General features: G+C 58.9%; 2 protein-coding genes across 3 annotated transcripts; one reads left to right on the top strand and one right to left on the bottom strand.

The window, feature by feature from the left end:
* Positions 1 to 1,595: 1,595 nt before the first annotated feature.
* On the top strand, positions 1,596 to 18,717 carry LOC102446823 (histone-lysine N-methyltransferase PRDM9-like). The gene is made up of 10 exons (XM_075914832.2): positions 1,596 to 1,722; positions 3,579 to 3,702; positions 5,021 to 5,125; positions 6,527 to 6,600; positions 9,267 to 9,399; positions 11,011 to 11,136; positions 12,846 to 13,117; positions 13,560 to 13,627; positions 14,146 to 14,336; positions 17,330 to 18,717. The coding sequence occupies exons 1-10, from the start codon at positions 1,642 to 1,644 to the stop codon at positions 18,631 to 18,633; spliced, it is 2,478 nt and encodes an 825-aa protein (XP_075770947.2). The 5' UTR covers positions 1,596 to 1,641; the 3' UTR covers positions 18,634 to 18,717.
* Positions 18,718 to 21,242: 2,525 nt separating this feature from the next.
* CD79A (CD79a molecule) lies at positions 21,243 to 27,062 on the bottom strand. Of its 2 annotated transcripts, none has more exons than XM_075914830.2 (5): positions 26,883 to 27,062; positions 24,208 to 24,672; positions 22,860 to 22,978; positions 22,092 to 22,157; positions 21,243 to 21,795 (listed from the first exon to the last, which is right to left on the bottom strand). In XM_075914830.2, the coding sequence occupies exons 1-5, from the start codon at positions 26,935 to 26,937 to the stop codon at positions 21,682 to 21,684; spliced, it is 819 nt and encodes a 272-aa protein (XP_075770945.2). In that variant the 5' UTR covers positions 26,938 to 27,062; the 3' UTR covers positions 21,243 to 21,681. The 2 variants fall into 2 exon arrangements, with proteins under 2 accessions (XP_075770945.2, XP_075770944.2); XM_075914829.2 differs by having other exon boundaries at positions 22,092 to 22,160; positions 26,883 to 27,056.
* Positions 27,063 to 27,780: the final 718 nt, after the last annotated feature.

Genomic DNA, 27,780 nt, shown 5'->3' with positions numbered 1-27,780 from the left:
AGCCCGGGCCGAGCCCCAGGGGCCCAGGGGAGAGACCCCAGCCCGGGCCGAGACCCAGGGGCCCAGGGGAGAGACCCCAGCCCGGGCCGAGCCCCAGGGGCCGAGGGGAGAGACCCCAGCCCGGGCCGAGACCCAGGGGCCCAGGGGAGAGACCCCAGCCCGGGCCGAGACCCAGGGGCCCAGGGGAGAGACCCCAGCCCGGGCCGAGCCCCAGGGGCCCAGGGGAGAGACCCCAGCCCGGGCCGAGCCCCAGGGGCCCAGGGGAGAGACCCCAGCCCGGGCCGAGCCCCAGGGGCCCAGGGGAGAGACCCCAGCCCGGGCCGAGCCCCAGGGGCCCAGGGGAGAGACCCCAGCCCGGGCCGAGACCCAGGGGCCCAGAGGAGAGACCCCAGCCCGGGCCGAGCCCCAGGGGCCCAGGGGAGAGACCCCAGCCCGGGCCGAGACCCAGAGGAGAGACCCCAGCCCGGGCCGAGCCCCAGGGGCCGAGGGGAGAGACCCCAGCCCGGGCCGAGCCCCAGGGGCCCAGGGGAGAGACCCCAGCCAGGGCCGAGACCCAGAGGAGAGACCCCAGCCCGGGCCGAGCCCCAGGGGCCGAGGGGAGAGACCCCAGCCCGGGCCGAGCCCCAGGGGCCCAGGGGAGAGACCCCAGCCAGGGCCGAGACCCAGAGGAGAGACCCCAGCCCGGGCCGAGCCCCAGGGGCCCAGGGGAGAGACCCCAGCCCGGGCCGAGACCCAGAGGAGAGACCCCAGCCCGGGCCGAGCCCCAGGGGCCGAGGGGAGAGACCCCAGCCCGGGCCGAGACCCAGGGGCCCAGGGGAGAGACCCCAGCCAGGGCCCAGGGGAGAGACCCCAGCCCGGGCCGAGACCCAGGGGCCCAGGGGAGAGACCCCAGCCCGGGCCGAGACCCAGGGGCCCAGGGGAGAGACCCCAGCCAGGGCCCAGGGGAGAGACCCCAGCCCGGGCCGAGACCCAGAGGAGAGACCCCAGCCCGGGCCGAGCCCCAGGGGCCGAGGGGAGAGACCCCAGCCCGGGCCGAGCCCCAGGGGCCCAGGGGAGAGACCCCAGCCCGGGCCGAGACCCAGAGGAGAGACCCCAGCCCGGGCCGAGCCCCAGGGGCCGAGGGGAGAGACCCCAGCCCGGGCCGAGACCCAGGGGCCCAGGGGAGAGACCCCAGCCAGGGCCCAGGGGAGAGACCCCAGCCCGGGCCGGGCCCCAGGGGCCACGGGGAGAGACCCCCGGGCCGGGGCCCAGGGGAGAGACCCCGGGCCGGGGCCCAGGGGAGAGACCCCAGCCCGGGCCGGGGCCCAGGGGAGAGATCCCAGCCCGGGCCGGGCCCCAGGGGCCACGGGGAGAGATGCAAACTCATGCTGAGGCTGCTTGGGGCCAAGGCATGAAATACCTGCCTGGGCTTAGCCTCAGGAGCTGAGGCGAGGCACGCCAGCCCAGGCTGAGACTCATAGGATGACAGGGGTACACCCCAAACTCGGGAAAACCTCTGGGGCAGGAGGACCCCAATTCAAGCTGAACCACAAAGACCCCCCAAAAGGCTGAACTGCATAAAGAGAAGTGATACCTTCCTGGGCATAGGGCCCTCATTTCACTATCCCCTTACAGAGTGTACCGGGCAAATTGTTAGGCACCATGGGAGAGAATGCTGGAGAAGGGAGAGCACCAGAAAAGAGGAAAGTGCTAAAAAGCAGGAAAGCAAGGGAAAATTCCAAGGTGAGGAGTCCAGGAAAGCAGCTGCTGTAAGCAGATGGCCCCCAGGGGGAGCTGGGAAATTTGTCTTCCCCATTGCAGGAGGGGAGAGCATCTGGGGCACCACAGCGAGTCGACTGGAGCAGAACTGGCTGGGATTCCACCTGCAGAGGAAGAAGCATGTATCCCTATGCCTTGGGAAGCAAGAGCCATGGGCTGAGACTCGCAGCACTGAACATAAGAACATAAGAACGGCCGTACTGAGTCACACGAAAGGGCCATCTAGCCCAGTAGCCCGTCTGCCGACAGTGGCCAGCATCAGGTGCCCCAGAGGGGGAGGACCAAAGACAATGATCAAGCGATTTGTCTTTTGCCATCCATCTCCAAACAGAGGCCAGGGACACCATTTCTACCCCCTGGCTATTAGCCTTTTATGGACCTAACCTCCATGAATTTATCTAGCGTCTCTTTAAACTCTGTTATAGTTCTAGCCTTCACACCCTCCTCTGGCAAGGAGTTCCACAGGTTGACTATGCACTGTGTGAAGACGAACTTTCACTTAGTTTTAAACCTGCTACCCCTTAATTTCATTTGGTGTCCTCTAGTCCTTATATTATGGGAACTAATGAATAACTTTTCTTTATTCACCCTCTCCACACCACTCATGATTTTATAGACCTCTATCATATCCCCCCTCATTCTCCTCTTTTCCAAACTAAAGTCCCAGTCGCTTTAGCCTCTCCTCACATGGGACCTGTTCCAAACTCCTGATCATTTTAGTTGTCCTTTTCTGAACCCTTTCCAAGGCCAAAATATCTATTTTGAGGTGAGGAGACCACATCTGTACACAGTACTCAAGATGTGGGCGTACCATAGTTTTATGCAGGGGCAGTAAGATATTCTGTGTCTTATTTTCTATCCCTTTCTTAATAATTCCTAACATCCTATTTGCCTTTTTGACCGCCACACCACATTCTGTGGAGGTTTTCAGAGAACTATCCACGATAACTCCAAGATCTCTTTCCTGATTTGTTGTAGCCAAATTAGCCCCCATCATACTATATGTATAGTTGGGGTTATTTTTTCCAACGTGCATTACTTTACACGTATCCACATTAACTTCATTTGCCATTTTGTTGCCCAATCACTCAGTTTTGTGAGATCTTTTTGAAGCTCTCTCTTCACAGTCTACTTCTGTCTTGACTATCTTGAACAGTTTAGTATCATCTGCAAACTTTACTACCTCACTGCTTACCCCTTTCTCTAGATCGTTTATGAATAAGTTGAATAGGATTAGTTCTAGGACTGACCCTTGGGGGACACCATTAGTTACCCCTCTCTATTCTGAAAATTTACCATTTATTCCTACCCTTTGTTTCCTGTCTTTTAACCAGTTCTCAATCCATGAAAGGATCTTCCCTCTTATCCCATGACACTGTAATTTACACAAGAGCCTTTGGTGAGGGACCTTGTCAAAGGCTTTCTGAAAATCCAAGTATACTATATCTACTGGATCCCCTTGTCCACATTTTTGTTAACCCCTTCAAAGAACTCTAAGGGTATGTCTACGCTAGCCCACTAGTTCGAACTAGGGAGGCTAATGTAGGCATTCGAAGTTGCAAATCAAGCCTGGGATTTAAATATCCCGAGCTTGATTTGCATCTTCCCAGCTGGTCACCATTTTTTGAAATGTACAAGTCCGGACTAACGGCCCACATCTACACGCGGCAGGGACCCGGTATTTTGAATTAAAGCCCTAAATACAACTACCTGTTATTCCTCCTGCAAGGGAAGAAAGGAAAGTCTACTGCTTTGCAAGTGTTCTCTTTTGGGGAAAAAATTCCGATTGTGACTAGTGGCACTTTTATTCTCTTGACTAGGTGAAAGATGAATTCCAAGAGGTGTCCATCTACTTCCCTAAGGACCAATGGGCAGAGATGGGAGACTGGGAGAAAACCCGCTACAGGAACATGAAGCAGAATTATGAGTTTATGGTTGCATTAGGTGAGGGAGCCAGCTTTGGGTGAAAAACGTGATTCCTAGTGGCACAGGCAGCTGGAGAGTTGAAGGTGTATTTTGTCCTCCTCTACTGCTTTGTCTACTCTACACAGCTTTTAGTGACACGGTCATGTGGCCAGGAAGTGTAAATGCTGTGTGTGTGCATATCCCCAATGAGTAAGGTTCATGTTGTCCACAGGAGAGCACTCCACTTGACTATTAACTATTTACACTGCTTCTTGCCACTGCAAAACTTGTCTTTCGGTGGAGGGCTGGGGGGTTAAGCACTTGTGAACGACAACAGTTTTGTTGTTCGATTGGCAGTGTAAATAAAACTTTATGCCATGTCTACATGGCCACTTTACAGGGCTGCAACTCTGGCTCTGAATTGTGAAAAAAACTCACTTCCCCCCAGTGCAGCAATTTCCAGCGCTGTAAAGGGTAAATGGACTGGGTGGTTTACAAAGAACATTGGGAGAGCTCTATGGTGCCGGGGTCATACTTTCAGTTCAAAGCGCTGCTCTGGCCGCAGTTTCATGCTTTAAGTGTAGACTTAACAGAGAGAAACCAACATATACATCTGGGCTACGTCTACACTGGCCCCTTTTCCGGAAGGGGCATGTTAATTTCAGAGATCGCAATAGGGAAATCCGCGGGGGGATTTAAATATCCCCCGCGGCATTTAAATAAAAATGTCCGCCGCTTTTTTCCGGCTTTTAGAAAAGCCGGAAAAGAGCGTCTACACTGGCCCCGATCCTCCGGAAAAAGCGCCCTTTTCCGGAGGATCTTATTCCTACTTCAAAGTAGGAATAAGATCCTCCGGAAAAGGGCGCTTTTTCCGGAGGATCGGGGCCAGTGTAGACGCTCTTTTCCGGCTTTTCTAAAAGCCGGAAAAAAGCGGCGGACATTTTTATTTAAATGCCGCGGGGGATATTTAAATCCCCCCGCGGATTTCCCTATTGTGATTGCTGAAATTAACATGCCCCTTCCGAAGAAGGGGCCAGTGTAGACGTAGCCCTGGTGTAGGAAACACACTCTGCACCTCATATTTCAGACTTAGGTGAATGTGCTGGCTTCTCCATTGACTGATTCTATGATGAGCTTTCTAGGCTCTTGAGGCTGCTTCAGGCCCTCTGGCCTGGGCAGTAAGGGTCCTGAAGTGCCAGGCAGCCTCACATGTTTTCCAGATTGGAACAGATAGCTTGTCACCAAGTTCCCGTGCCTGTTTTTCCAATGCAAGGAGTTGGGAAGATGGCTTATTGCATGAGAGAGATTCAGATCACATCAGCTGCCTACTACTGCTTATAATGGATTTCTTTGCTAGGCCTTCCTACCCCAAAACCTGCATTTATGTGTCGTGGTCGATGGCCCCGAAACCCCATCATTTACGACTCTGAGTCGGATGAAGACTGGACTCCCAAACCTTTAGGTAACAGAGCAGAGAAGTGACTCTTCACTTAAATGAGCTACCTTTCCTGGGCATCTCCACTAGTTAAAATATTCTTAGGGGAATCAGCTGCTTCCCACGCAGTCCCCAGACTCAAAGGTCTCGTGTTGCACTTTCCACCATTCCCACCCTGGAGAACAGGAGACAATTATTTTGGAGATCCTCAACTAGACACTTTAATCTACCACAAGGATGGAAACATGAAGCTCTTCCTGCTCTAGTGTGGGGCATTTGGGTTAGAAAGTGAACAGTTTACTCTGTACTCACAAACGTTCTATGGCAGCGGCAAGACAGCAGGGAATGTGCAACATGGACAGAGAAGTGTAAAGGGTCTAAACCACTGTGGGACACCTGTGTTACATGGGAGCTTAAGGTTTCATATAGATTCAAACTGCTGCTTAGTCGCGCGGGCTTCAAGCACTCACTCTGTATGTTATCTCTATCTGTTCTAGACTCTTACAAAAGGAGAGGCGTCCCTTATGCTGTCTCAGAGAATATTTGAGAAGACTTAGAAGTTCCTAGGGGAGGCAGGCCCCCAGCCCCACCTACAGCCCCGTCCCCTCTGCTGAGGCCCCGTCCCAACCACGGGAAGGGGAAAAGTGCACACGTGCCCCAGCATCCCCAGAGCAGTGGGGAGAAGAGGCTGCCTGGCCTGAACCTCCCCACACCCAGGAGCAGCATGGAGGGAGGAGCCCCCACTCCAAGCCAGCCCAAGCCTCCCCAGCCCCAGGAGCAGTGGGAAGGGAAGAGGCCCCATAGGGGGCAGTAGGGAGGGAGGGAGCCGTGTGTATGTCTACTATCATAGGGTATGTCTACACTACCACCCTAGTTTGAACCACAAGGTGTAACGATAGTTCGGAAAAGGAATCCTAGTCTGAACTAGCTAGTTCGTGCCGCGTGGAGCCGCGGGCACGGAGTCCGCACTAGCGGACATTTAAAAATGGCGGCACCTGGCAACATGCAAATGAAGCCCGGGAAATTCAAATCCCGGGCTTCATTTGCAAGTTCGTATGACTACATTAGCCACCCTAGTTCGAACTAGCGGGGTAGTGTAGACAGACCCATAATGGGATGAGTATTGCTCATTTGTATAGTGGATGATGATGAGTGAAGAGCAGTTTCCTACATAAAAAACATTAGTTTAACATCCTGTCCTCTCTCTTTGTTACTCTCCCACACTGAAATCAGTGATATTGTAACAGCCAGTAGTGGCTGCGGAGGGAGGGCTAAGATTACTTTCTTATAGGGCTCCTCCATCTCTGATTTCTGTGATAGTAAGTCAGAACATGAAACAGCTGGCAGCTTCCCGCCTGTGGCACTACAATTGCAGTAATGTTGGTTATGCAGCATTTGGGAACGTGTTTGGTTTGTTTACACTTACAGTTAAAACCTTCAGGCCACCACGTACATCGGACAGCTTGAAAAAGGAAAAAAAGAAACAGCAAAACATCAATCACGTAAGCTTACTGAGTACTTTTTGCTAGATGAGGTTAATTAACAAATGCCTCTATAGCAATATGAACATAAAGTGCTTTTTAGATGCTATATAATCTGCTGATTCAATTAATAATTCAATAATTATTGTGACACTTCCTAGGAATGTCAGAGCTGTGGGTGCATAACTGGCTGGAGAACTGTTCTCAGAGAGTCGTTATTAACATTTCACAATCCTGCTGGAAGGACTGAACACGTGGGGTTCTACAGGGGTCTGTTTGGGGACCGGTTGTGTTAAATATCTTTATCCACAAGTTGGAAATTGGCATGGAGAGGACGCTTATTAAGTTTGCAGATGATCCCAAGCTGGGAAGGGTTGCAAGTGCTTTGGAGGAGAGGGTAAAACACAATCAGAATGATCTGGACAAACTGCAGATGTGGTCCGAGGTAAAGAGGATGAAGTTTAATAAGGACAACTGCAAAGTACTCCACTTAGGAAGGCACAATCTGTTTCACATATACAGAATAGGAAGTGATTGTCTAGGAGGAAGTCCTGCAGAAAGGGATCTAGGGGTCAGACTAGACCACAAGCTAAATAGGAGTCAACAGTATTACGCTGTTGCAAAAAAGCAAATATGATTATGAGCAAGAGGGCGTCCACACTGCCATGTGCTTTTACACAAGAGTGCGTCCACACTGCCATGTACTTTTACACAAGAGCGCGTCCACACTGCCATGTGCTTTTACACAAGAGCGCGTCCACACTGCCATGTGCTTTTACACAAGAGCGCGTCCACACTGCCAGGTGCTTTTGTGCCAGAGAGCGTCCTCACTGCCATGTTCTTTTACACAAGAGTGCGTCCACACTGCCATGTGCTTTTACACAAGAGTGCGTCCACACTGCCATGTTCTTTTACACAAGAGCGCATCCACACTGCCATGTTTTTTTACACAAGAGCGCATCCACACTGCCAGGTGCTTTTACACAAGAGCGCGTCCACACTGCCAGGTGCTTTTACACAAGAGCGCGTCCACACTGCCATGTTCTTTTACACAAGAGCGCGTCCACACTGCCATGTGCTTTTACACAAGAGCGCGTCCACACTGCCATGTGCTTTTACACAAGAGTGCGTCCACACTGCCATGTGCTTTTACACAGGAGCGCGTCCACACTGCCAGGTGCTTTTACACAAGAGCGCGTCCACACTGCCATGTGCTTTTACACAAGAGTGCGTCCACACTGCCATGTGCTTTTACACAAGAGCGCGTCCACACTGCCATGTGCTTTTACACAAGAGCGCGTCCACACTGCCAGGTGCTTTTACACAAGAGCGCGTCCACACTGCCATGTGCTTTTACACAGGAGCGCGTCCACACTGCCAGGTGCTTTTACACAAGAGCGCGTCCACACTGCCATGTGCTTTTACACAAGAGCGCGTCCACACTGCCATGTTCTTTTACACAAGAGCGCGTCCACACTGCCATGTGCTTTTACACAAGAGCGCGTCCACACTGCCATGTGCTTTTACACAAGAGCGCGTCCACACTGCCAGGTGCTTTTGTTCAAGAGAGCGTCCACACTGCCATGTGCTTTTACACAAGAGCGCGTCCACACTACCATGTGCTTTTACACAAGAGCGCGTCCACACTGCCAGGTGCTTTTACACAAGAGCGCGTCCACACTGCCATGTGCTTTTACACAAGAGCGCGTCCACACTACCATGTGCTTTTACACAAGAGCGCGTCCACACTGCCAGGTGCTTTTACACAAGAGCGTGTCCACACTGCCAGGTGCTTTTACACAAGAGCGCGTCCACACTGCCAGGTGCTTTTACACAAGAGTGCATTCACACTGCCAGGTGCTTTTGTGCCAGAGAGCGTCCTCACTGCCATGGATGCTCTTGAGCAAGAAAGCTCTGATGGCCATTCACAGAATGGCCATCAGAGCACCTGTGCTTTTTCTGATAGGGGTTTCTTGCGCAAGAAAGCCCTGTTGTCCATCCACGCACACCTTTTCATGCAAGAGCTCTTGCTCTTATTTTTGCTTTTGCTCTTCCATGGCTTGTTCCTCATAGAAAGAGGAATAACGCTTGTACAAAAAGCCCTGTCTTCTGACGATCTCCTGTACATGTACGCGCTTGTAGTGTGGGCGCTCCATGAGTTTTTGCACAAAAACTCCTCAGCGTAGACGTAGGCCTAGCTACTAGCTAGGAAGAAGCCTAAGCAAATGGCAGCAGCAGCAAGGAGTGGATTTGCATTGCTGGCTGAAGGCTTCTGGGCTGGGACCAGGTGTAGTGGGAGAACTCAGACTCCCCTTCTGACACTGATAAGGTGATCTGAGCCCAGAGAATGGGAAAGGACGTTAGAAAACTTTGAAGAAAGAATGTGAGGCCCATAGACCTCAGATTGGGGGCCCTAAGACTCTTTGGTGAGGAATCTGGGCTTTCTGGAATGAGCAAGAAGACCAAGTTATGGGAAAAGAGATCACTACGACTGTCAGTGGAGAGTACAGTTTGGGGAGAACTGCGGTGCCGTGCCTGAATACTCCTTTGCTGCAGTGGGACGACTTAGTTCTACGTGGCCGCCTGCCTTTTGTAGTCTTTGCTGTTAGTTTCCCCACAGTACAGGTTCTGGGTTGAGCAAACCAGAGCAGTATGGTAATTGTTATGGAAAATAACTTTGTGTTCAGAATAAAGAGAGAGTGCTGGAGAAGGCCTCTAAGAAGGAAGCCTCTGAGAATCTAACAGACACTGAGAAACTGGACAAAAAATCAGAGGTGTGCACCAGAATACCTGCCACTAATGTTGCTGACCTGAAAACTGGTAAGTCCAGAACATGGGGGAAAGCTCTGTGTTTTCATGATAGCTCTGAGGACTGTCAGGTCTGCAGCCTATGAGATTAGGTGCATTCCAGGGTTTCGAGAGTGACATGTAATTCCCTTTATCGGTAGCAACATGGAAATATCTTTCATTATAGTGAATACCACAGTTATACTTACCGCTGCATTTCCCTTTGAGTCCTCAGTCCCTGATGCTATGTCTACACAGCAGCATTATTTCTGAATAGCAAGCCTTTATTTCAAAATAATCGAACTCTGCCTCACAATGTCGAGCTGGAGGAGTAAAGGAAGTCACAGGAAAAGTGTCCTTCCTTCAACTTCCCACTGTGTAGACAGCGCCAAAAGCCGAATTAAGCTATTTTGACTTAAGCTACGCAATTGATGTAGCTTAATTCCACTTTAGCCCTGCTGGGCAGACACCCCCGAGAGTCCATCCCTTCTCTTGATCAACACTCCATCTCTTAGCACCCCCACTGACACCACCAACCTGATGGGATTCCCTTCGGACCCCTGTGACGAAAGGCAGAGTGAGCCTTTGCGGCACTCCTGTTGTTGCCATAAGAAACCAGGAAGACCTCTAACCCGGGCTGAGTCCAGCCTGCCAATGCAAAGGACATAGACTGGCCTTTAACTGCTGTCTTGCTCGGGTCTGGATTCTCTCATTGTCAGGGAGTGTGGGGGAGTCCCCGGGCCCTGCACCCCCATCCGCAGCCTGATGTGACTCTCAGCAGAAAGTAGAACAGAAGGTTTATTCACTGACCTTCACTGCTATTCACTGATGTAGCACAGACTTGTTGTTACAGGAACCTGGAGCATTCAGTACAATCCAACTTGGCTGTAAAAGGGACCCAGAGCCCTGGTTCTGGGCCCCTGCCTGGCCCCCCCAACCCAGCTAGACTCCCTTCTCCCTAATTCACACACCCAGCCGTGGGTCTCAGCCCTTTAGGTAGCCCCATCCCCTTCTTTGTTCAGATTCCCAGGGCCCAAGGTGTTATCTTTATCCTGGTTGCATTTTCCCCTAGGATCAGGTGACAGGAGACCTGGGACATTCCCTACCAGCCTCCCTTCAGGAGTCCTCACCCACAGATCCGATCCCCCGCTGGGCACTCTACACACACACACACACAGAGATCCGATCCCCCGCTGGGCACTCTACACACACACACACACACGCACGCACGCACACACAGGACAGGACAGGACAGGACAGTAGAATCACATACAATGCAACAAGGCAAACAGAGTGACTACAGTCCCCACTATGTCACACTCATACTAGACCATTTCAGGGTGGCTGTTGGCACTGAGTGCAGAGCACTAAACTAGACACTAATTTAAGGAGGCAATGTTACTACTTAGTTAATTATAGTCAGAAAGTGTCAACAGTGGCTTTTAGTGTTCTGTTCCTAGAAACTGCCGTATGGCTCATGTTTATGCATTTTTTCGTGTGCAAAGGGCCTGACTCTTACATACCCTATAGCCATTTAGCTGTGTAAAGCAGCCTCAATATAAATGAGATTTGGGCCTGAAAATGTCACTGCCTAGTTATTGCTATCAGTTCTGGAACCGCACAGTATTAACCTACCCTCTTCAGCTCTACCCAGGGTAGCAGTTTCTAAAGCCCAGGGGCAGAACACCCAAGTTAACACCTACAGCTTGCGAAAGAGGGAGAGAAAAGTGTATGCTGAAATAAATGAACCACAAGATGATGATTACTTATGTAAGTCACACTGTTTCTTTTAGTATTGCTCTCTGAGCCCCAAATGTCTTTCCCTGTGGCCTCCTATACTACAGGGTCTGAGTATCTCCAACAGATTTAAGAACTAGCCAACAGCCCATCATAAAATGGGATTTTTGGGTCTCTCCTCCATGTCCATCTCTCTCTCTCCTCCTCCTGCCTCCCACCTCTCTCTTTCAGCTCTTCTCCACCTCCTGCCTCTCTCTCTGTCTCTTTCTCTTCTCCCCCCGTCCTGCCTCTCACTTGGGGGACCGCAGAGCCCACATGGCTGTTTGGGCTCCGTGCTCCCCATGCAGCATGGGGACCGCAGAGCCCAAACAGCCTCTTGTGCCACTTGCTTCCGCGCGGAGGCCTGGCTGAGCGGCACAGAAGTCAGCCGAGCACCCCAGCGGGAGAGGAAGGGGGGTGGGGCAGTGACGTACACAGCCAGGGGGCGGGGCCGCCCCGTCCCCCTTCACCTCCCGCCGTGACGCTCTGCTGACTTCTGCACTGCTCAGCTGGGCCGCCGCAGGGGAGCAAGCGGCCGTTTGGGCTCCCCCACGGAGGCCCGGTTGAGCAGCACAGAAGTCAGCCGAGTGCCACGGTGGGAGGCAACAGCGCCCCCCAGAGGCAAGACGTAACGCTACAATGCTACAGAGTCACAGACATTGGGCTACTAAATATATGACTAGCCAATTAGCCTGCCATAAAACGGGATTTTCAGGTCTCTCCTCCACATCCTATTCCCTTTCTATCTCGGTCTTCTCTCCTGAGCCTCCAGTCTCTCGCTTCGTCTCTCTCTCTCTCCCCTCCTCCTACTGCCTCCCCCCCTCTCTCTCTCAGCTCTCCTCTATTTCCTGCCTCTCTCTCCATCTCTCTTTCTCTTCTCCCCCTCCTGCCTCTCATTCTCTCTTCTCCTCCTCCTCCTGCATGGGGAACGTGGAGCCCAAAAGGCTGTTTGCACCACTTGCTCCCATGTGGCAGCCCGGCTGAGCGGCTGCCTATGAGCTCCAGCTGCCCCCCTGCACCATTTTCCTTCACCCCAGCACTGATCCTGCAGCCTCCCAGTTGTCCTCCACCTTCCCCTCCCTCTCCCCCTCCCTCTTGTTCCCCCCTCCCCCTGGCCAGGGTCTGTTCACAGCCAGGGGGCAGGGCCTGGAGCCGCTGTCACACCGCACGTCACCGCCCCCCCTTCGCCTCCCACCGTGGCGCTCGGCTGACTTCTGCGCTGCTCAGCTGGGCTGCTGCGGGGTAGCAAGCAGAGCAAGTGGCCGTTTGGGCTCCCCTGCAGCGGCCCGGCTGAGCGGCACAGCGGGAGGCAAAGGGGGGTGAGATAGTGATGTACATGGCTGGGCCCCGCCCCCTGGCTGCCTCGATCTTCTCTGTAGTGTAGACATGGCCTAAGGAACCAGTGCAGAGAACTAAGCATTGGGTGACACATTCACAGCGATCTGCAGCTGCTGTGTCCACTTTCCACGGAGTGCTTGCTGGAGCCAATCGACCGCCTGGCAGAAACTCTCTGAAAATGTGCCTCTGATATGGGGAATGACTCTCTGCCGCTCAGCCCACGTATAACAGCTGCAGAGCAGCTGCCCAGGATGTAACTCACCCGCCTGTGTGATGGGATTAATGGCCAGGTGTGCAGACGGGGCGAGGGGAGTGGAGCAGACACTAACTGATGGAGTCCGTCTCTATTTCTCTTCCTCTCCTAGTCTGCGAGGCGTGCCTGACCTTCTTCACTGATGAGTGTTCAGTTCACGGCCCCCCGGTTTTCATCAAAGACCCAGTAGTAGAGACAGGACAGGAGAGGAGAGCAGCTCTCACGTTGCCCCCAGGGATGAGAATTGGGCTTTCAAGTATCCCACAGGCTGGGCTTGGAGTCTGGAATGAGGCGGACACCCTACCAGTGGGAGTTCATTTTGGCCCATACGACGGAAGGATAACGGAGGAGGAGGAAGCCGCACACAATGGCTATTCCTGGCTGGTATGAATTGCCCATCGTGCTGGGTGTCCATATAACACTGGGCCATGTTCTAGTGCATCGGAGTGTGAAAGGCAGGAGGCGAAGCGTGCTCCTTGGCACAGGCTCCCTTCTATTCATTAATGTTTTAGTACTGTGCCCTTACATCAGCCGTTCTCACAGTGTCTATTCTGGGGGTGCAGTTGGCTTAGTTTTCTTGATGGTGGTAGCACTCTCAGAGTTTGGGAGACACTGTTTCAAGGCCCAGGTTGTCCTGTCAGTCCCACCGGGCAGCCCCATTGGATGTGTCACTGTGAGCGCTGCTTTGGCCCTGCCGGTTGTGTGTGTGGATTTCTTCTGAACTGTGTTCAGGACACAGTGAACCCAAAGAATGACCGTTGTCACTTACTTCCCTCATTCGCTGATGGAAGAGTGCCCTCTTGAGTCGTCTTTGGTTCCACTCCAGATCACCAGAGGAAGAAACTGGTACATGTACATCGATGGAAAGGATGAAGCTAATGCCAACTGGATGAGGTAAGTCCCTGTTCTCCTGTTCTCTCCAGTGTGACCTTAGAGAATCTTGGCTCCGGGAGGGTCAGTGTTTCAGGTATATGAAGACACAGGATTCATTTTTACAGATTGTGGCCCCAGAAACAGCCTCCAAGCAGGAAGTTACTTCCCTTGTCGTGTCAGCATTCACAGCATCACAGTCTCAGCATTAAGGTTGCACCACAAACTCCAAAACCAAAACAGTGCCTAGATGGGGAGAGGCATTAGCCCTCTCGTACCCAGGCACAGAGAAGGAAGCTTCCTTCCTCGGAATTCCCTTTCTACGAAAGCTGTGCAGATATTTGGCTTTCCTCCACCCGATGTAGTTTTCAGTGCCTAGCCAGTGACATCTGAAATCTCCTGGCTTGGACCACTAATCTATTCATCCCATTAAGGAACATGCTGTGGCCATGTCACTGCTGTGTTGTCTCGCTCTTCGACTGGCACTTCCCCATCCAAAGACCATATGGCTAACAAACCCTTCCTTCCCGGCGAACGTGCAGGTACGTTAACTGTGCTCGGGATGAGGAAGAACAGAACCTTGTTGCTTTCCAGTATCATGGGAAAATCTACTACAGAGTGTGCAGGGCCATCCCGCCGCACTGCGAGCTCCTGGTCTGGTACGGGGACGAGTACGGCAAGGAGCTGGGCATCAAGTGGGGCACGAGATGGAAGAGCGCAGCGCCACCCAAAGGTACCGCTCTACAGCCTGGCCCTGCCCCTGGCTTGTGTGCACGGCAGGCACTCCCACGTTTCACCCTGCCCCTGGCTTGTGTGCACGGCACAGTCCGTAAGCACCAGGCACTCCCACGTTTCACCCTGCCCCTGGCTTGTGTGCACGGCACAGTCCATAAGCACCAGGCACTCCCACGTTTCACCCTGCCCCTGGCTAGTGTGCATGGCACAGTCCGTAAGCACCAGGCACTCCCACGCCTCACCCTGCCCCTGGCTTGTGTGCACGGCACAGTCCGTTAACACTAGGCACTCCCACGTTTCACCCTGCCCCTGGCTTGTGTGCACGGCACAGTCCGTAAGCACCAGGCACTCCCACGTTTCACCCTGCCCCTGGCTTGTGTGCACGGCACAGTCCGTAAGCACCAGGCACTCCCACGCCTCACCCTGCCCCTGGCTTGTGTGCACGGCACAGTCCGTTAACACCAGGCACTCCCACGTCTCACCCTGCCCTGGCTTGTGTGCACGGCACAGTCCGTAAGCACCAGGCACTCCCACGTCTCACCCTGCCCCTGGCTTGTGTGCACGGCACAGTCCGTAAGCACCAGGCACTCCCACGTCTCACCCTGCCCCTGGCTTGTGTGCACAGCACAGTCCGTAAGCACCAGGCACTCCCACGCCTCACCCTGCCCCTGGCTTGTGTGCACGGCACAGTCCGTAAGCACCAGGCACTCCCACGTCTCACCCTGCCCCTGGCTTGTGTGCACGGCACAGTCCGTAAGCACCAGGCACTCCCACGTCTCACCCTGCCCCTGGCTTGTGTGCACGGCACAGTCCGTAAGCACCAGGCACTCCCACGTCTCACCCTGCCCCTGGCTTGTGTGCACGGCACAGTCTGTAAGCACCAGGCACTCCCACGCCTCACCCTGCCCCTGGCTTGTGTGCACGGCACAGTCCGGAAGCACCAGGCACTCCCACGGCTCACCCTGCCCCTGGCTTGTGTGCACGGCCCAGTCCGTAAGGACCAGGCACTCCCACGTCTCACCCTGCCCCTGGCTTGTGTGCACGGCACAGTCCGTAAGCACCAGGCACTCCCACGTCTCACCCTGCCCTCTCTGTCACGAACGCCCTGGGGCCATCTCCAGTGTAACTGCGATGAGGGGAGCTGGGGAAGGGCGACGCTGCAGCCAGCACTGCCACTAATGGCTGGAATGGGCCTAATTCGGGGAGCGCTCTGCTCTCCCTAGAACAAAGGGATCCATTGTTTTGTCAAAGATATAGCCCAAGCCATCCTGCGCATAGGATGATTTGGGGCAGCCACCCCGGGTCCTGCACTTGCAGGGAGCGGGGTCCTGTGGGGGACAGGGGGCTGGAGGATTAACGGAGGGCCTGGCACTGGCAGCAGGTGTCAGGCCCACCCCTTCACTCACCAGTGGTGGCATGACCCACCAGCCTGCCCTGCGCCGTCCCGCCCTCTGCCAGAGGGAATGCTCTGCCTCACTGCAGTGGAGGGAAGCAGAGCACCCCAGCCCCAGCCTGCTCCACTCCCCCAAGCCATGAGGCTGGGGGTTGGGCTCTGCAGAGTCCAGCGGGCTGGGGACCCTTGCTGTCACTCAGGGGAGGGGGCTTGGGAGAAGAGGTGCGATGGGGCGGAGGGACGCAGCAGGGGCAGGAAGAGTCAGGGCAGGAGTGGAGCCTGGGGTGGAGGGGGGTGTCCCAGGCCCCGAAACCTGTATGAACAGCCCTGGGTATATCCAAAATCCAAACTCTGGAGAAACATTTTGCACATTGCTATAACTAGAATGGCAATAAGTCAACATTTCAGTCTGTTCAAAGCATCGGGTGGGCTGGATTCGGTCCTTGGCCTGCCTGCTGACTATCCCTGCCCTAGAAGAGGGTCTGCTGAAGAACCTCCCTCTTCAGCTGCCGTCTGCTCAGCTACTGGCAAAACCTCCAACACATCCATGTATAGGGGGTTCTCAGCTCAGTGATTCTCAACAGCCAGTCTCTGGGATCTCCCTGGCACCGTTTAGGACGGCAGCCACCAAGTTCCTTATATCAAATAGCTGAGAGACAGGGACCCAGGGGAGACGCAGCTGCTGACATGCGGGAGTTCCCAGCCTAACAGCTGCAACACTGTCAGGTGCCCCTCCTGCTCTTCCCATGACTTTATTTTCCAACCCAATTCGACCTCAGAATCTGCTTTCTAATGGGAGCTGAAGGCTGAGACTGAAAACAGGAAGAACAGTATTTAAAATTAAACTAACCAGCCAGGACTCTGTCAGGTGATCTACAAAGAGTGGGTAAAAATAGCTTCAGTGTTACCATGGGTGCAAAGCCACCTGCTACCCTCACTGTCCAGGATGCCCGAGTTCAGAAACTAAATCTATACAAGTTGTTTTTGATATCTTCAAGAGCAGCTTAAAGGTGGGGGAAGGCTTTGGAGGGGTGTAGCCAGGGATTCCTCAAAGTCATCAGGTCTCCACTGCCGAGTGCCCCTGGGCTCAGAGCATCAATGCACAGCTATCGCTGCAAAACACCCAGCGCGGCGAAGAGGGGGAGGAGACACTGGAGGGTCATCACGGAGAGGAGGTCTCTGCTCTTAGCTCCTAAGGACTACGGGGGAGGGCAATTTCTAAATGCCAATCGATATAACTCTTTGCCATGGCTTACTCCGCTGGCCCTGGGAGAGAGGGGCCTGCAGGGACTGGTTTAGAACCCCACCAGCTGGGAGAGAAGAGAAAGAAAATGACACTCGTGGCAGGGACCCCAGACAACTAGGCATGGCTTTCGGTCCCAGTCTGGCTGACGTTCAGGGAATCAAACTGAACCCTGGAGAGGCGTCACCCATAAGGTCCGGTACTCCAGGGAATGGTTCATTCTGGATCCTAAAACTAATTGGTGCTCTTGGCCCTTCCTATGTGGCAGGATAGTAGCACAGAGCCTCTGGCAGGGTCAGCACATTGGAACAATTGTCACTTCCTATCTGAATTCTGATTTGTTTTTTGGACACAGTGCGTGGGCAGGAGCCACACTGCCATCCATGCCCTCGCTGCAGGCTGGCTTTCAGCAGCAAAGATTACCTCAGCCAACACTTGAAGCATAAGCACCTGCCCACTGGATTGCAGACTGAAGAAGATGCTCTGGGAGGGGAATCTTGTCCTAAAACTGGAGGTCTTGCCTTCCCGTGGGACCCACCAACACAGCAGCTGACACCAAATTGCAGCTCTGTGAGTAAAAGTGCACGGGGAAAGAAAGCACCTTTACAAGGACAGAGAGAAGGGGTAGGAGGTAGAGAGGCTTTTGCTTTATTGTCAAACCTGCCACCACAGCAGTGGACAGACACAAAGAGGGAGCCACATACACCAAGTGATGCAGGGGAGGAGCGGGGTGGCAGTTGCAGACAGAAGTGGTATTCCTGCAGCAAGTGTGGGCAAAATTTCCACAGGCCATCACACCTGGTTAAACATCAGCATAGTCATATGGGAGAGAAATCCAATCAATGTGGGAAGAGGGTCAGCTGTTCATCCCACCTCACCACCCACCGCCACACCCACACGGGAGAGAGGCCCTTTCAGTGCCCGGAGTGCAGGAAGAGGTTCAGCCAATCATCCCACCTCGCCACCCACCGCCACACCCACACGGGAGAGAGGCCCTTTCAGTGCCCGGAGTGCGGGAAGAGGTTCAGCTGTTCATCCACCCTCACCAAACACCACCGCACCCACACGGGAGAAAGGCCCTTTCAGTGCCCGGAATGCGGGAAGAGGTTCAGCCAGTCATCCAACCTCGCCACCCACTGCCGCACCCACACGGGAGAGAGGCCCTTTCAGTGCCCGGAGTGTGGGAAGAGGTTCAGCCGATCATCCACCCTTACCACCCACCGCCGCACCCACACGGGAGAGAGGCCCTTTCAGTGCCCAGAGTGCGGGAAGAGGTTCAGCTGTTCATCCACCCTCACCAAACACCACCGCACCCACACGGGAGAGAGGCCCTTTCAGTGCCCGGAGTGCGGGAAAAGGTTCAGCCGATCGTCACACCTCGCCACCCACTGCCGCACCCACACGGGAGAAAGGCCCTTTCAGTGCCCGGAATGCGGGAAGAGGTTCAGCCAGTCATCCAACCTCGCCACCCACTGCCGCACCCACACGGGAGAGAGGCCCTTTCAGTGCCCAGAGTGCGGGAAGAGGTTCAGCCAGTCATCCGACCTCGCCACCCACCGCCGCACCCACACGGGAGAGAGGCCCTTTCAGTGCCCGGAGTGCGGGAAGAGGTTCAGCCGATCGTCACACCTCGCCAGACACCGCCGCACCCACGCCTAGTGGGAAACACCTCGGGGACAACAGCTGTGAGAGCGGGCAGCTGACTGACACGAGGGCTGCACGACAATCAGTGGAAGCCAGGGAGCGGCTCCGCACTCCCGGAAGGGGCGTGGCCTCGAGGGGAAGGGGCGGGGCTGTCACAGCCAGCCTTTGGCGCTTCCGCCTCGCTGCCCAGAGCGTGGTGTTCCCGCGACAATGTGACGGGCCCAGGCCTCCGGCTGCCGCTTCTCTTACAGTAACGGCCCAGCGGGCCGGGCTCTGGGCGTTGGCCCCTCCCCGGAGGCGGGATTGTGGGTGTGGCAGGGAGCTCTGGGTTAGTGACCGCGGTGCTCAGGGTAACGCCCTTCCACTCTGCTCCTATAGGCGTGGAGGGGCGCTTCCCTCCTACCCCCGAGGGCCTTTGTTCACTAAGCTGGGCCGCTGCCTCGGCCCCTCTGCTTTCCTCAGCGTCCTGCTGGGCCTGTCTGGAGGAGGCTTGGCTCGTGCCCAACAAGGGCAGCAGCAAAGCGGTGCTGTTAGGCTTGGGTGTGCAGGAATCCCCTCCAACCCCTGTCTGTGCTTTGTGCAGCCTTGCCACTGTCTGAGGGGGTGCCAGGCCGGGGTGAGAGCACGGGGGTCCTTATACAAACCTCTTGGTTCTTCCTCTCACCAGCCTGTCACACCAGGTCCCATGGCTAGTGCAGTAGGAGCCAGGCAGCAGGCAAGAGTTAGTCCGACTGTATCAACAGGAGGTCAAGCGAGCAAGGCAAGGCTGGGGACTAACTCAGGATAGGTACTGGTGGGGCGGCGCCTGGAGCTCTGGTCAGTCTCCCGCGGGGGCTGACTTACCAAAGCTCTCTGCCAGTTAACTCTGTTACTCAGGTTTTGTTCCCATTAATTCATTCTCTCCATCTCGGGAAGACAATAGTTTTCGTCTGAACAGAATTTCTTTAAGCTGGTGTTAATAAAATGAGCTTCTAAAGAGACGGCTCTCATAGTCTTGCGTGGAGATGGAGCCCAAAGCAGCAGGCGCTCAGGGCATCCGCTTCTGTGCCTGAGCTACAGGACCTGCTCCAGCAGATGGAGCAGCAGACTCACATTTCTATTCATTGTCCCAAAATGTAGTTAATGCGAGTGAAGTTTGCCCAGCTTCCCTCCTAGCGTACAGAGGCTAAACGTAACCCTCTGCAAACCAGGGAATGCAGGAGGGGAGAGAGGGCTGCTGGAGGGAAGACACTGGATTGTGCTGGTAGTACGGCACCTGCCCTGGACTCCAGCTCCTAGCCCTCAGTGCAAGAGCCATGGGAACGTTACTCTAGCCTGTGCAGCCGAGTGCATGACGTCACTGTGGTCGCTGGGCTGTATGTAGCACTGTCCCTCGCACAAGTTTACTCCGACAGTTACTGTGACAGTAAAGGGGAGGGGGCCACAAAACCATTGGACTCTGAGCTGAAAGAGTGGAGCCGCACGGCGCTGTCACTGTGGTAAATGGGGTAAAGGAGCGGAGCTTGAGAGGGCTGAGCGGATACCGCTCTGTTCCCACACACTTCAGAACAAACCAAAGGACGTTGTTCTTCACTCCGTGCACAGTCAGCCTGTGGAACCCCTCGCCGGGGGCTGTGCTGAAGGCTAGAACTTAACAAAAAAGAGCTAGAGAGAGTCCCGGAGGTGAGGTCCAGCAATGGCTGTTAGGCGGGATGGGTAGGGATGGTGTCCCTGGGTGACTGTTTCCCTGGAGGTGGGTGACAGGAGGGATCGCATGAAGATTATCCCTCCCTCTGGCGCTGTGGGCAGACAGGACGCTGGGCTGGATGGACCATTGGCCTGACCCCGTCTGTTCTAACCTCATGCCCCCTCCCCCTCCGCCTTACACAGCCACAGCCTGTCATGGCCAACAGCAGCCACTCCCTCTGGAAAGGAAACGGCTTGTTCTTGAGCAGCAAATATTCCTGTTGGGGTAGCTCAGAGCATCAGGGAGAGGCCCCTGTTCAGATGCAGTTGCAGCTGCAGCATGTCCCAACGGGTTCAGCTGATGGTCTGTGCAGAGAAACAGGCCATGGGGCTAGACTGACTGACAGGAGGCGAAGGATGATTGTCCTGCATCGCAGCAAGACATGCCGGAAAAACACCTGCCCCGTCCCTAGGGGCCTGGCTGCTAGTGGGAGCAGAGCAGCCGCACGATGTCAGAGCTGGGGCATGAGGCGGGGAGAAGGGCGAGTCTCCCGAGTCTGGGCAGGGCAGTGCACACCCCTCCATGCCAAAGTCCCCAAGAATCTGAACCTAGAGAAGCCCCGTTTGGGGCAGGAGTGAGGCGCTGCACCTCAGCAAGAAGCCTCCGTCGTCCTGCGAGGCGCTGGAGACTAGACCTCGGGGCGTAACCCTGGCTGGGAGCGAGTCAGCTCGTGATGGGGCCTTTCTGCCTCCACATCCTCCGTGAGAAGCCCCAGTAGCAGAGAAACGCCTTGGCAAAAGAAAGGAAAACCAGAGAAACCCGTCCCGTCGCCGCCGCTCCGCCTCCAGCACAGCCCCTCCTCTAGAGAGGAAACACCTGGAAACCGAGACTGGAGTGACAGCAGGAGGCGGCTGGACGAGACATGGCGGCAGGGAAAACAACAGGCTTTCTGGACCGGTTAGCTCGCAAGATGCTGCTGCTTTAATGAAGCTTAGCTCATCCAAACTAGCGACTGTGCCAGCTGCGACGGGCTGGCTGGAAGACAAGCGCATTGGCAGTCTGTCCCCGAGTGAGCGGTACCTGGCTGAGGGTGCAGGGGCCCACCCAGGGGCCCACCCTCTTCCCTTGCCGGCAGGGTGCCCGCTGCTGCCAGATTTCCCCGGCAGCTTTCCCCGCCTGTTGCCCTGTGTGGAACAGGCACCATTGTGACGTGGACCGTGTTCAAGTGACACGTGGCCCAACAGGCTGTCCCCTGGTGATGAGCAGCCGCCCCCCTCCCCTCACCCCTGTACCCAGACATATGGCTCACAGCCAAGGTCACAAGCGTTTGCCAGAGGCCTTGCATGGCAGCCTGGGGGCAAACTGGCCAGTCCCCCTGCCAGCCCCACAGTGACCCCTCACGGCTTCTCCAGCTGCATGTCGAGCACTCGGATGTTGGCCACGTCCTGGTAGGTGGCCTGCAGGCCTCGCGAGATGTCCTCGTACATGGAGCACTCGTCCAGGTTCAGGCCCTAGAGCAGCGAAACGGGCTGGCTTGTCTGGGGCCAATGGAGGGGCTCAGCCCTCGCCACCGACGCCAAGGGGTGTCAGCTGACACCTCCCCCGGCCCCACGGTATTCCCACCGCAGCGGTGGGGTGTCTAGAACCACTGTGATACGGGCCAGGGTCCCCCACAGAACCCCCCACTGCCTGCAGCCCAGCGCCCCTCGGGCACAGTCTAGTGACCCCGCTCTGCCCTAGTGTTGTGAGGGGCAAAGGTTGAGTCCCCCCCCATGAGCCCCCGATGCTCCCACGGGGCCCCGCTCACCTCGTACAGATTCTCCTCTTCGTAGGCCTTCTGCTTGGCCTGCAGCAGCCGCTCGTTCTCCCACCGCTTCTGCAGCAACCCAAGGGGGTGAGGCAGGGCGTGTGCCGGCGCGTGGGGCCCCCGACCCCGCACCCCGACCAGATGTGACTGCGCCGGCCCGTGGAGCAGGGGGGTCACTGCTGCGAGACGCAGCGCGGCGCAGGCTGGGCGTGGCCATGGGGCAGGCCGACGGCCCTAGTGCCCGGGGGGAGGGGTTCACAGGCCCCTGAACCCCCGAACTGGCGTCACTCTGCCCCCTCCACGCTCCCCCGCGCTCAGCCTGCCCCGCCTCCCCGGTGCCCCTTTGCTCGCCCCCCTCCCCTGGCCAGCTGGGAAGTTGCTAGTCATGGTCTGCCTGCCCCAGGGACCCCCCCTCTGGGCAGTGCTACCCACACCAGCCAGTAGGGGTCAGCCCCAGCCCAGCAGTGACCAGTGACCGCCCGACCGGCGTGGGCCCAGGGCCACAGGAGTGAACAGCCCCCCCCCCGTCACAGCCCCCCCGTCACAGCCCCCTCCCCCGTCACAGCCCGTCACAGCCCCCCTGTCACAGCCCCCCCCGTCACAGCCCCCTCCCCCGTCACAGCCCGTCACAGCCCCCCCCGTCACAGCCCCCCCCGTCACAGCCCCCTCCCCCGTCACAGCCCGTCACAGCCCCCCCCCCATCACAGCCAATGGAGACCCTGCCCCAGAGCGAGCCTGCCCTTTCGCCTGCCCCCCGGCCCCACTCACCCTGAAGAGCAGGACGAGGCCGGGCCCCACGGCGCAGAGCAGCAGCAGGATGCCCTCCGCCGTGATCAGCTGGTTCTTGGTGGATTCCCTCATGTTCAGGAAGGGAACAGGGGCGGGTTCTGCAACGGGGGAGGGGTCAGGTCTGCGACCGCGTCTGGGGTGGGGCGAGGTTCCCCTCCCCCATGTCAGCAGGGTGAGGTCACAGCACCCCAGCAGCTGGACGGGACCTGGGAGTCCTAGCCCCCACTCGGGCAGCCCAGCCAGGCCTGAACCCTCCAGGGATGGCACTTCCAGCACCCCCCGGGAGCCAGGCTGTGCTGCCCCCCGGCCTAGGGCTGCCCCAGGCAAGGGAGCTCCCCCAGGCTCCTGCTGTGCAGCCCCTGTGGCACCAGGCAGCTGCCCCCACCCCCTGGCAGGGACTGCTGGAGGCAGAGGGGGACACGGGGGTGCCGGAGGCAGAGGGGTGGGCAGGGGGAGGGGTTCCGGAGGCAGAGAGGGATGCGGGGGTGCCGGAGGCAGAGGGGGACACAGAGGTGCCAGAGGCAGAGGGGTGGCGTGGGGGGACGGGTTCCGGAGGCACAGGGGGATGCGGGGGTGCCGGAGGCAGAGGGGGACACAGGGGTGCCGGAGGCAGAGGGGTGGGCAGGGGAAGGGGTTCCGGGGGCACAGGGGGACACGACGGTGCCGGAGGCAGAGGGGAGGGCAGGGGGAGGGGTGCCGGAGGCAGCGGGGGACACACGGGGGTGTCGGAGGCAGAGGGGGACACAGGGGTGCCGGAGGCAGGGGGACACGGGGGTGCTGGAGGCAGGGGGACACACGGGGGTGCCGGAGGCAGAGGGGGACACAGGGGTGCCGGAGGCAGGGGGACACGGGGGTGCCAGAGGCAGAGGGGGACACGGGGGTGCCGGAGGCAGGGGGACACGGGGGTGCCGGAGGCAGAGGGGGACACACGGGGGTGCCGGAGGCAGGGGGACACACGGGGGTGCCGGAGGCAGAGGGGGACACGGGGGTGCCGGAGGCAGAGGGGGACACACGGGGGTGCCGGAGGCAGGGGGACACGGGGGTGCCGAGGCAGGGGACACGGGGGTGCCGAGGCAGGGGACACGGGGGTGCCGAGGCAGGGGGACACACGGGGGTGCCGGAGGCAGGGGACACGGGGGTGCCGAGGCAGGGGGACACACGGGGGTGCCGGAGGCAGGGGACACGGGGGTGCCGAGGCAGGGGGACACACGGGGGTGCCGAGGCAGGACACACGGGGGTGCCGAGGCAGGGCACACGGGGGTGCCGAGGCAGGGGGGGACACGGGGGTGCCGAGGCAGAGGGCGGCGCGGGGACGCGGCTCACTCACTGCGCACACGCAGGTAGGTGCCGCAGGACTGGGCCCAGTTCCTCTGGCTCTGCACCTGGCAGAAGTAGAGGCCGGTGTCGTTCTTGCGGGCGCGGTGGAAGACGAGGGAGGAGACGCTGTTCCGCGTGTCGATGGCCACGCCGGGCCCGCTGATGTTCAGCACCGCCAGGAGCTCACTGCAGTTCCCGGAGCAGACTCGGCTCCAGGTGACCTGGGCCCCGGGCGGGGCTTGGAAGCGGCAGTCCAGCCGCCCCGGGCTCCCCTCGGTGACGGTCACGGAGGGGGGGCCGGCCTCCACGGCCACAGCGCCCTGCGCCTCCAGGCGCTGGTAGGCCACGCGGGTTGGCACCACGACCACCGGGGGCTTGGGGGAGGGGGGCCGGGAGGCCGGGGGGATGTTGGTCCCGTTCCAGCCGGTCGCGTTGCACGGCTCAGTTGTGGTTCCGGAGGCTTCACAGCGGCGACCTGCCGGGTTGGGGACAGCTCATGCCACCGGCGGAGCCACAGGCCTGGGCGGGGAGGGGCACAGGGGGGCGGGGAGGGGCACAGGGGAGCAGCAGAGCCCAGCTGATGCCGGACTGGAGGGCTTAGGTGACTAATGGCAGCACCTTACGGGCCGTACCACCCCCGAGCTACATGGGGCGCCCCTGCCCCGCCCCTGCCCTGCCCCTCTCCTCCTGCAGGCGGTGGGGCCGCATTGATCTGACCTGGGGAACCGCCCTGCCCCCCTCTCCCAGCCCCTCCCTGGCGCCAGAACCTCTGGGACTTTGCAATCTGTGAATTACATTAAAGTATCAGGAAGTGGAATCCCCCCCCCCAGCAGCCCCCCCACGCCCTCGGCCAGCCCCCCCCCCCCCCGGCCATTCCGCTCCTGCCGCTCCCCCACCCCACCGGGCCAGTCTGCTCCTACTGACCCCCCGTTCCCCAGCTCCCTGTCTCCACCTGACCCCGGAGTAAGGAACCGGTGGGAGGCGGGTGAAATGGGGCCCTCTCTAGTGGTCTAGGGGGCTGGGAGCCAGGGCTGCTGGGTTCTAGCTCAGTTTGGGGAGGGGAGTCGGGGCTAGTGGTTGGAGCACAGCACTGCCCCCCCCAGGCTCTGGCTGTTTGATCAGAAATTTGCATCCAAGCCCACCCGAGCGCGGAGGAGAAGGAACCGACACTGGGCCGTGCGCACCAGGGGCTGAGAGACGCCCCCTCCCCGCTGCTCTCGGTTCCCCTTTCTGCCTCTGTTGACAGGAAACTGAACCTGCCCCTGCTCCGGAGACAAGGAGATGGGGGGGATCTAGGGGGTGCTCCCTGGTCTGCCCCTGGCTGGGCGGGGGGGGGGGGGACACGTGGCTCTGGGGAGTGCTCCCTGGTCTGCCCCTGGCTGGGGGGGGATACGGGGCTCTGGGGGGTGCTCCCTGTTCTGCCCCTGGCTGGGCGGGGCGGGGGGACACGTGGCTCTGGGGGCGCTGCCTGATCTGCCCCTGGCTGGGCGGGGGGGGGGGGACACGGGGCTCTAGGGGGTGCTCCCTGTTCTGCCCCTGGCTGGGCGGGGCGGGGGGACACGTGGCTCTGGGGGCGCTGCCTGATCTGCCCCTGGCTGGGCGGGGGGGGGGGACACGGGGCTCTAGGGGGTGCTCCCTGGTCTGCCCCTGGCTGGTGCGGGGGGGGGGGGACACGTGGCTCTACAGGGCGCAGCCTGGTCTGCCCCTGGCTGGTGCGGGGGGGGGGGGGCAGACACGTGGCTCTAGGGGGTGCTCCCTGGTCTGCCCCTGGCTGGGCGGGGGGGGGGGGGACACGTGGCTCTGGGGCGCAGCCTGGTCTGCCCCTGGCTGGTGCGGGTGGGGCAGACACGGGGCTCTAGGGAGTGCTCCCTGGTCTGCCCCTGGCTGGGCGGGGGGGGGGGGGGGACACGGGGCTCTAGGGGGTGCTCCTGTTCTGCCCCTGGCTGGGCGGGGCGGGGGGACACGTGGCTCTGGGGGCGCTGCCTGATCTGCCCCTGGCTGGTGCGGGGGGGGGGGACATGGGGCTCTACAGGGCGCAGCCTGGTCTGCCCCTGGCTGGTGCGGGTGGGGGGGCAGACACGTGGCTCTAGGGAGTGCTCCCTGTTCTGCCCCTGGCTGGGTGGGGGGGGATACGGGGCTCTGGGGGGCGCTCCCTGGTCTGCCCCTGGCTGGGTGGGGGGGGATACGGGGCTCTGGGGGGCGCTCCCTGGTCTGCCCCTGGCTGGGTGGGGGGGATACGGGGCTCTGGGGGGCGCTCCCTGGTCTGCCCCTGGCTGGGGGGGGATACGGGGCTCTGGGGGGCGCTCCCTGGTCTGCCCCTGGCTGGGGGGGGATACGGAGCTCTGGGGGGCGCTCCCTGGTCTGCCCCTGGCTGGGTGGGGGGGGATACGGGGCTCTGGGGGGCGCTCCCTGGTCTGCCCCTGGCTGGGTGGGGAGGGGATATGGGGCTCTGGGGGGCGCTCCCTGGTCTGCCCCTGGCTGGGGGGGGATACGGGGCTCTGGGGGGTGCTCCCTGGTCTGCCCCTGGCTGGGTGGGGGGCAGGGTGGGGGACAAGCCCCTCTAGGGCAGCAGGGAGTCTTTCCCCGGGGCCAAGCCTGCACGTCTCCCTCGGCCCAGCTCACAGCTGCGGCGGCACGTTCCCCCCTTTGCCAGGGCTCCCAGCCCAGGGTCCCGGCTGCACCTACCCGGCAGGAGGCAGAGGGGCAGCACGACACAGACCCACACTGGCCCCGTCCCCATGGCGGGCGGCTTCGCGGCGCGTGGTGCCGGGCGCAGCGGAGGAGCCTGCAGCCAGCTCTGCTTTGTTCAGCATCCGTCCGGGTCCTGCCTGTCCCCGCGGTGCCCGCTGCCCCCCCCAGCGTCCTGCCCCCCGTGCCCGCCCGGCCCCCGGAGCAGCTGCTGCACAGGTCACGCTTGGCTGGGAGGTTCCGCAGTGCTGGGCCCAGGGGGGCTGAGCGAGAACATGTGCCCCTCCCCAGAGGCAGCTGCAGCTCAGGGCCAGCAGGGGGGCCTGTGTGAGGAAGGGGGGAGTTGCCGGGGTTCGGGGGGGCTGCCTGCATGGGGCACTCAGCGCCCGGATGTGACTGGTTCAATGTGACGAGGGGGGGGGTGTTGTCGTTGCAGGGCCCAGCCCAGATCTGGAGCCGGCGACTGGCGCCCTGGTGCCCCCGGCCTGCTCAGAGCCCACGGCCGCCCCGGCCAGACAGACAAGGGGCTGAGGGGACCCGGCGCCTGGCCCAGCTGGTCCCAGCGAGGGGGGAACATTGGGGGAGGGGAGAAGAGGGGCCCGGGTGCCCCGTTGCCTGCAGAGACACTGGTGGGGGGTGGGGGGCTGGCAGACGGGCGTCTGGGGGGTTTGCTCAGTGCGGCCGGTCTCCGGTCTGGGGCCGTAAGGAGCCCTGAGTCTGAGCAATTCGCACTGAGCGGTGCCCAGACCCGGCCCGGCACACGGCGCAGAACGGTCACTGGCCGGGGTCCGGCGCTGTTCACCGGGATTGCAGGCCTGTGACTCCTGCTGGGGGGGCAGGCCAGGTCTGAGGCCCTGCCCGTCACAGAGGAGCCTTCGGAAGGGGCGATGGATCC

The sequence above is a fragment of the Pelodiscus sinensis genome, chromosome 22, assembly GCF_052426305.1.
Source record: "Pelodiscus sinensis isolate ZL-2025 chromosome 22, ASM5242630v1, whole genome shotgun sequence".
Classification (NCBI taxonomy): domain Eukaryota; kingdom Metazoa; phylum Chordata; order Testudines; family Trionychidae; genus Pelodiscus; species Pelodiscus sinensis.
This window is presented reverse-complemented; position numbering and strand designations above follow the sequence as displayed.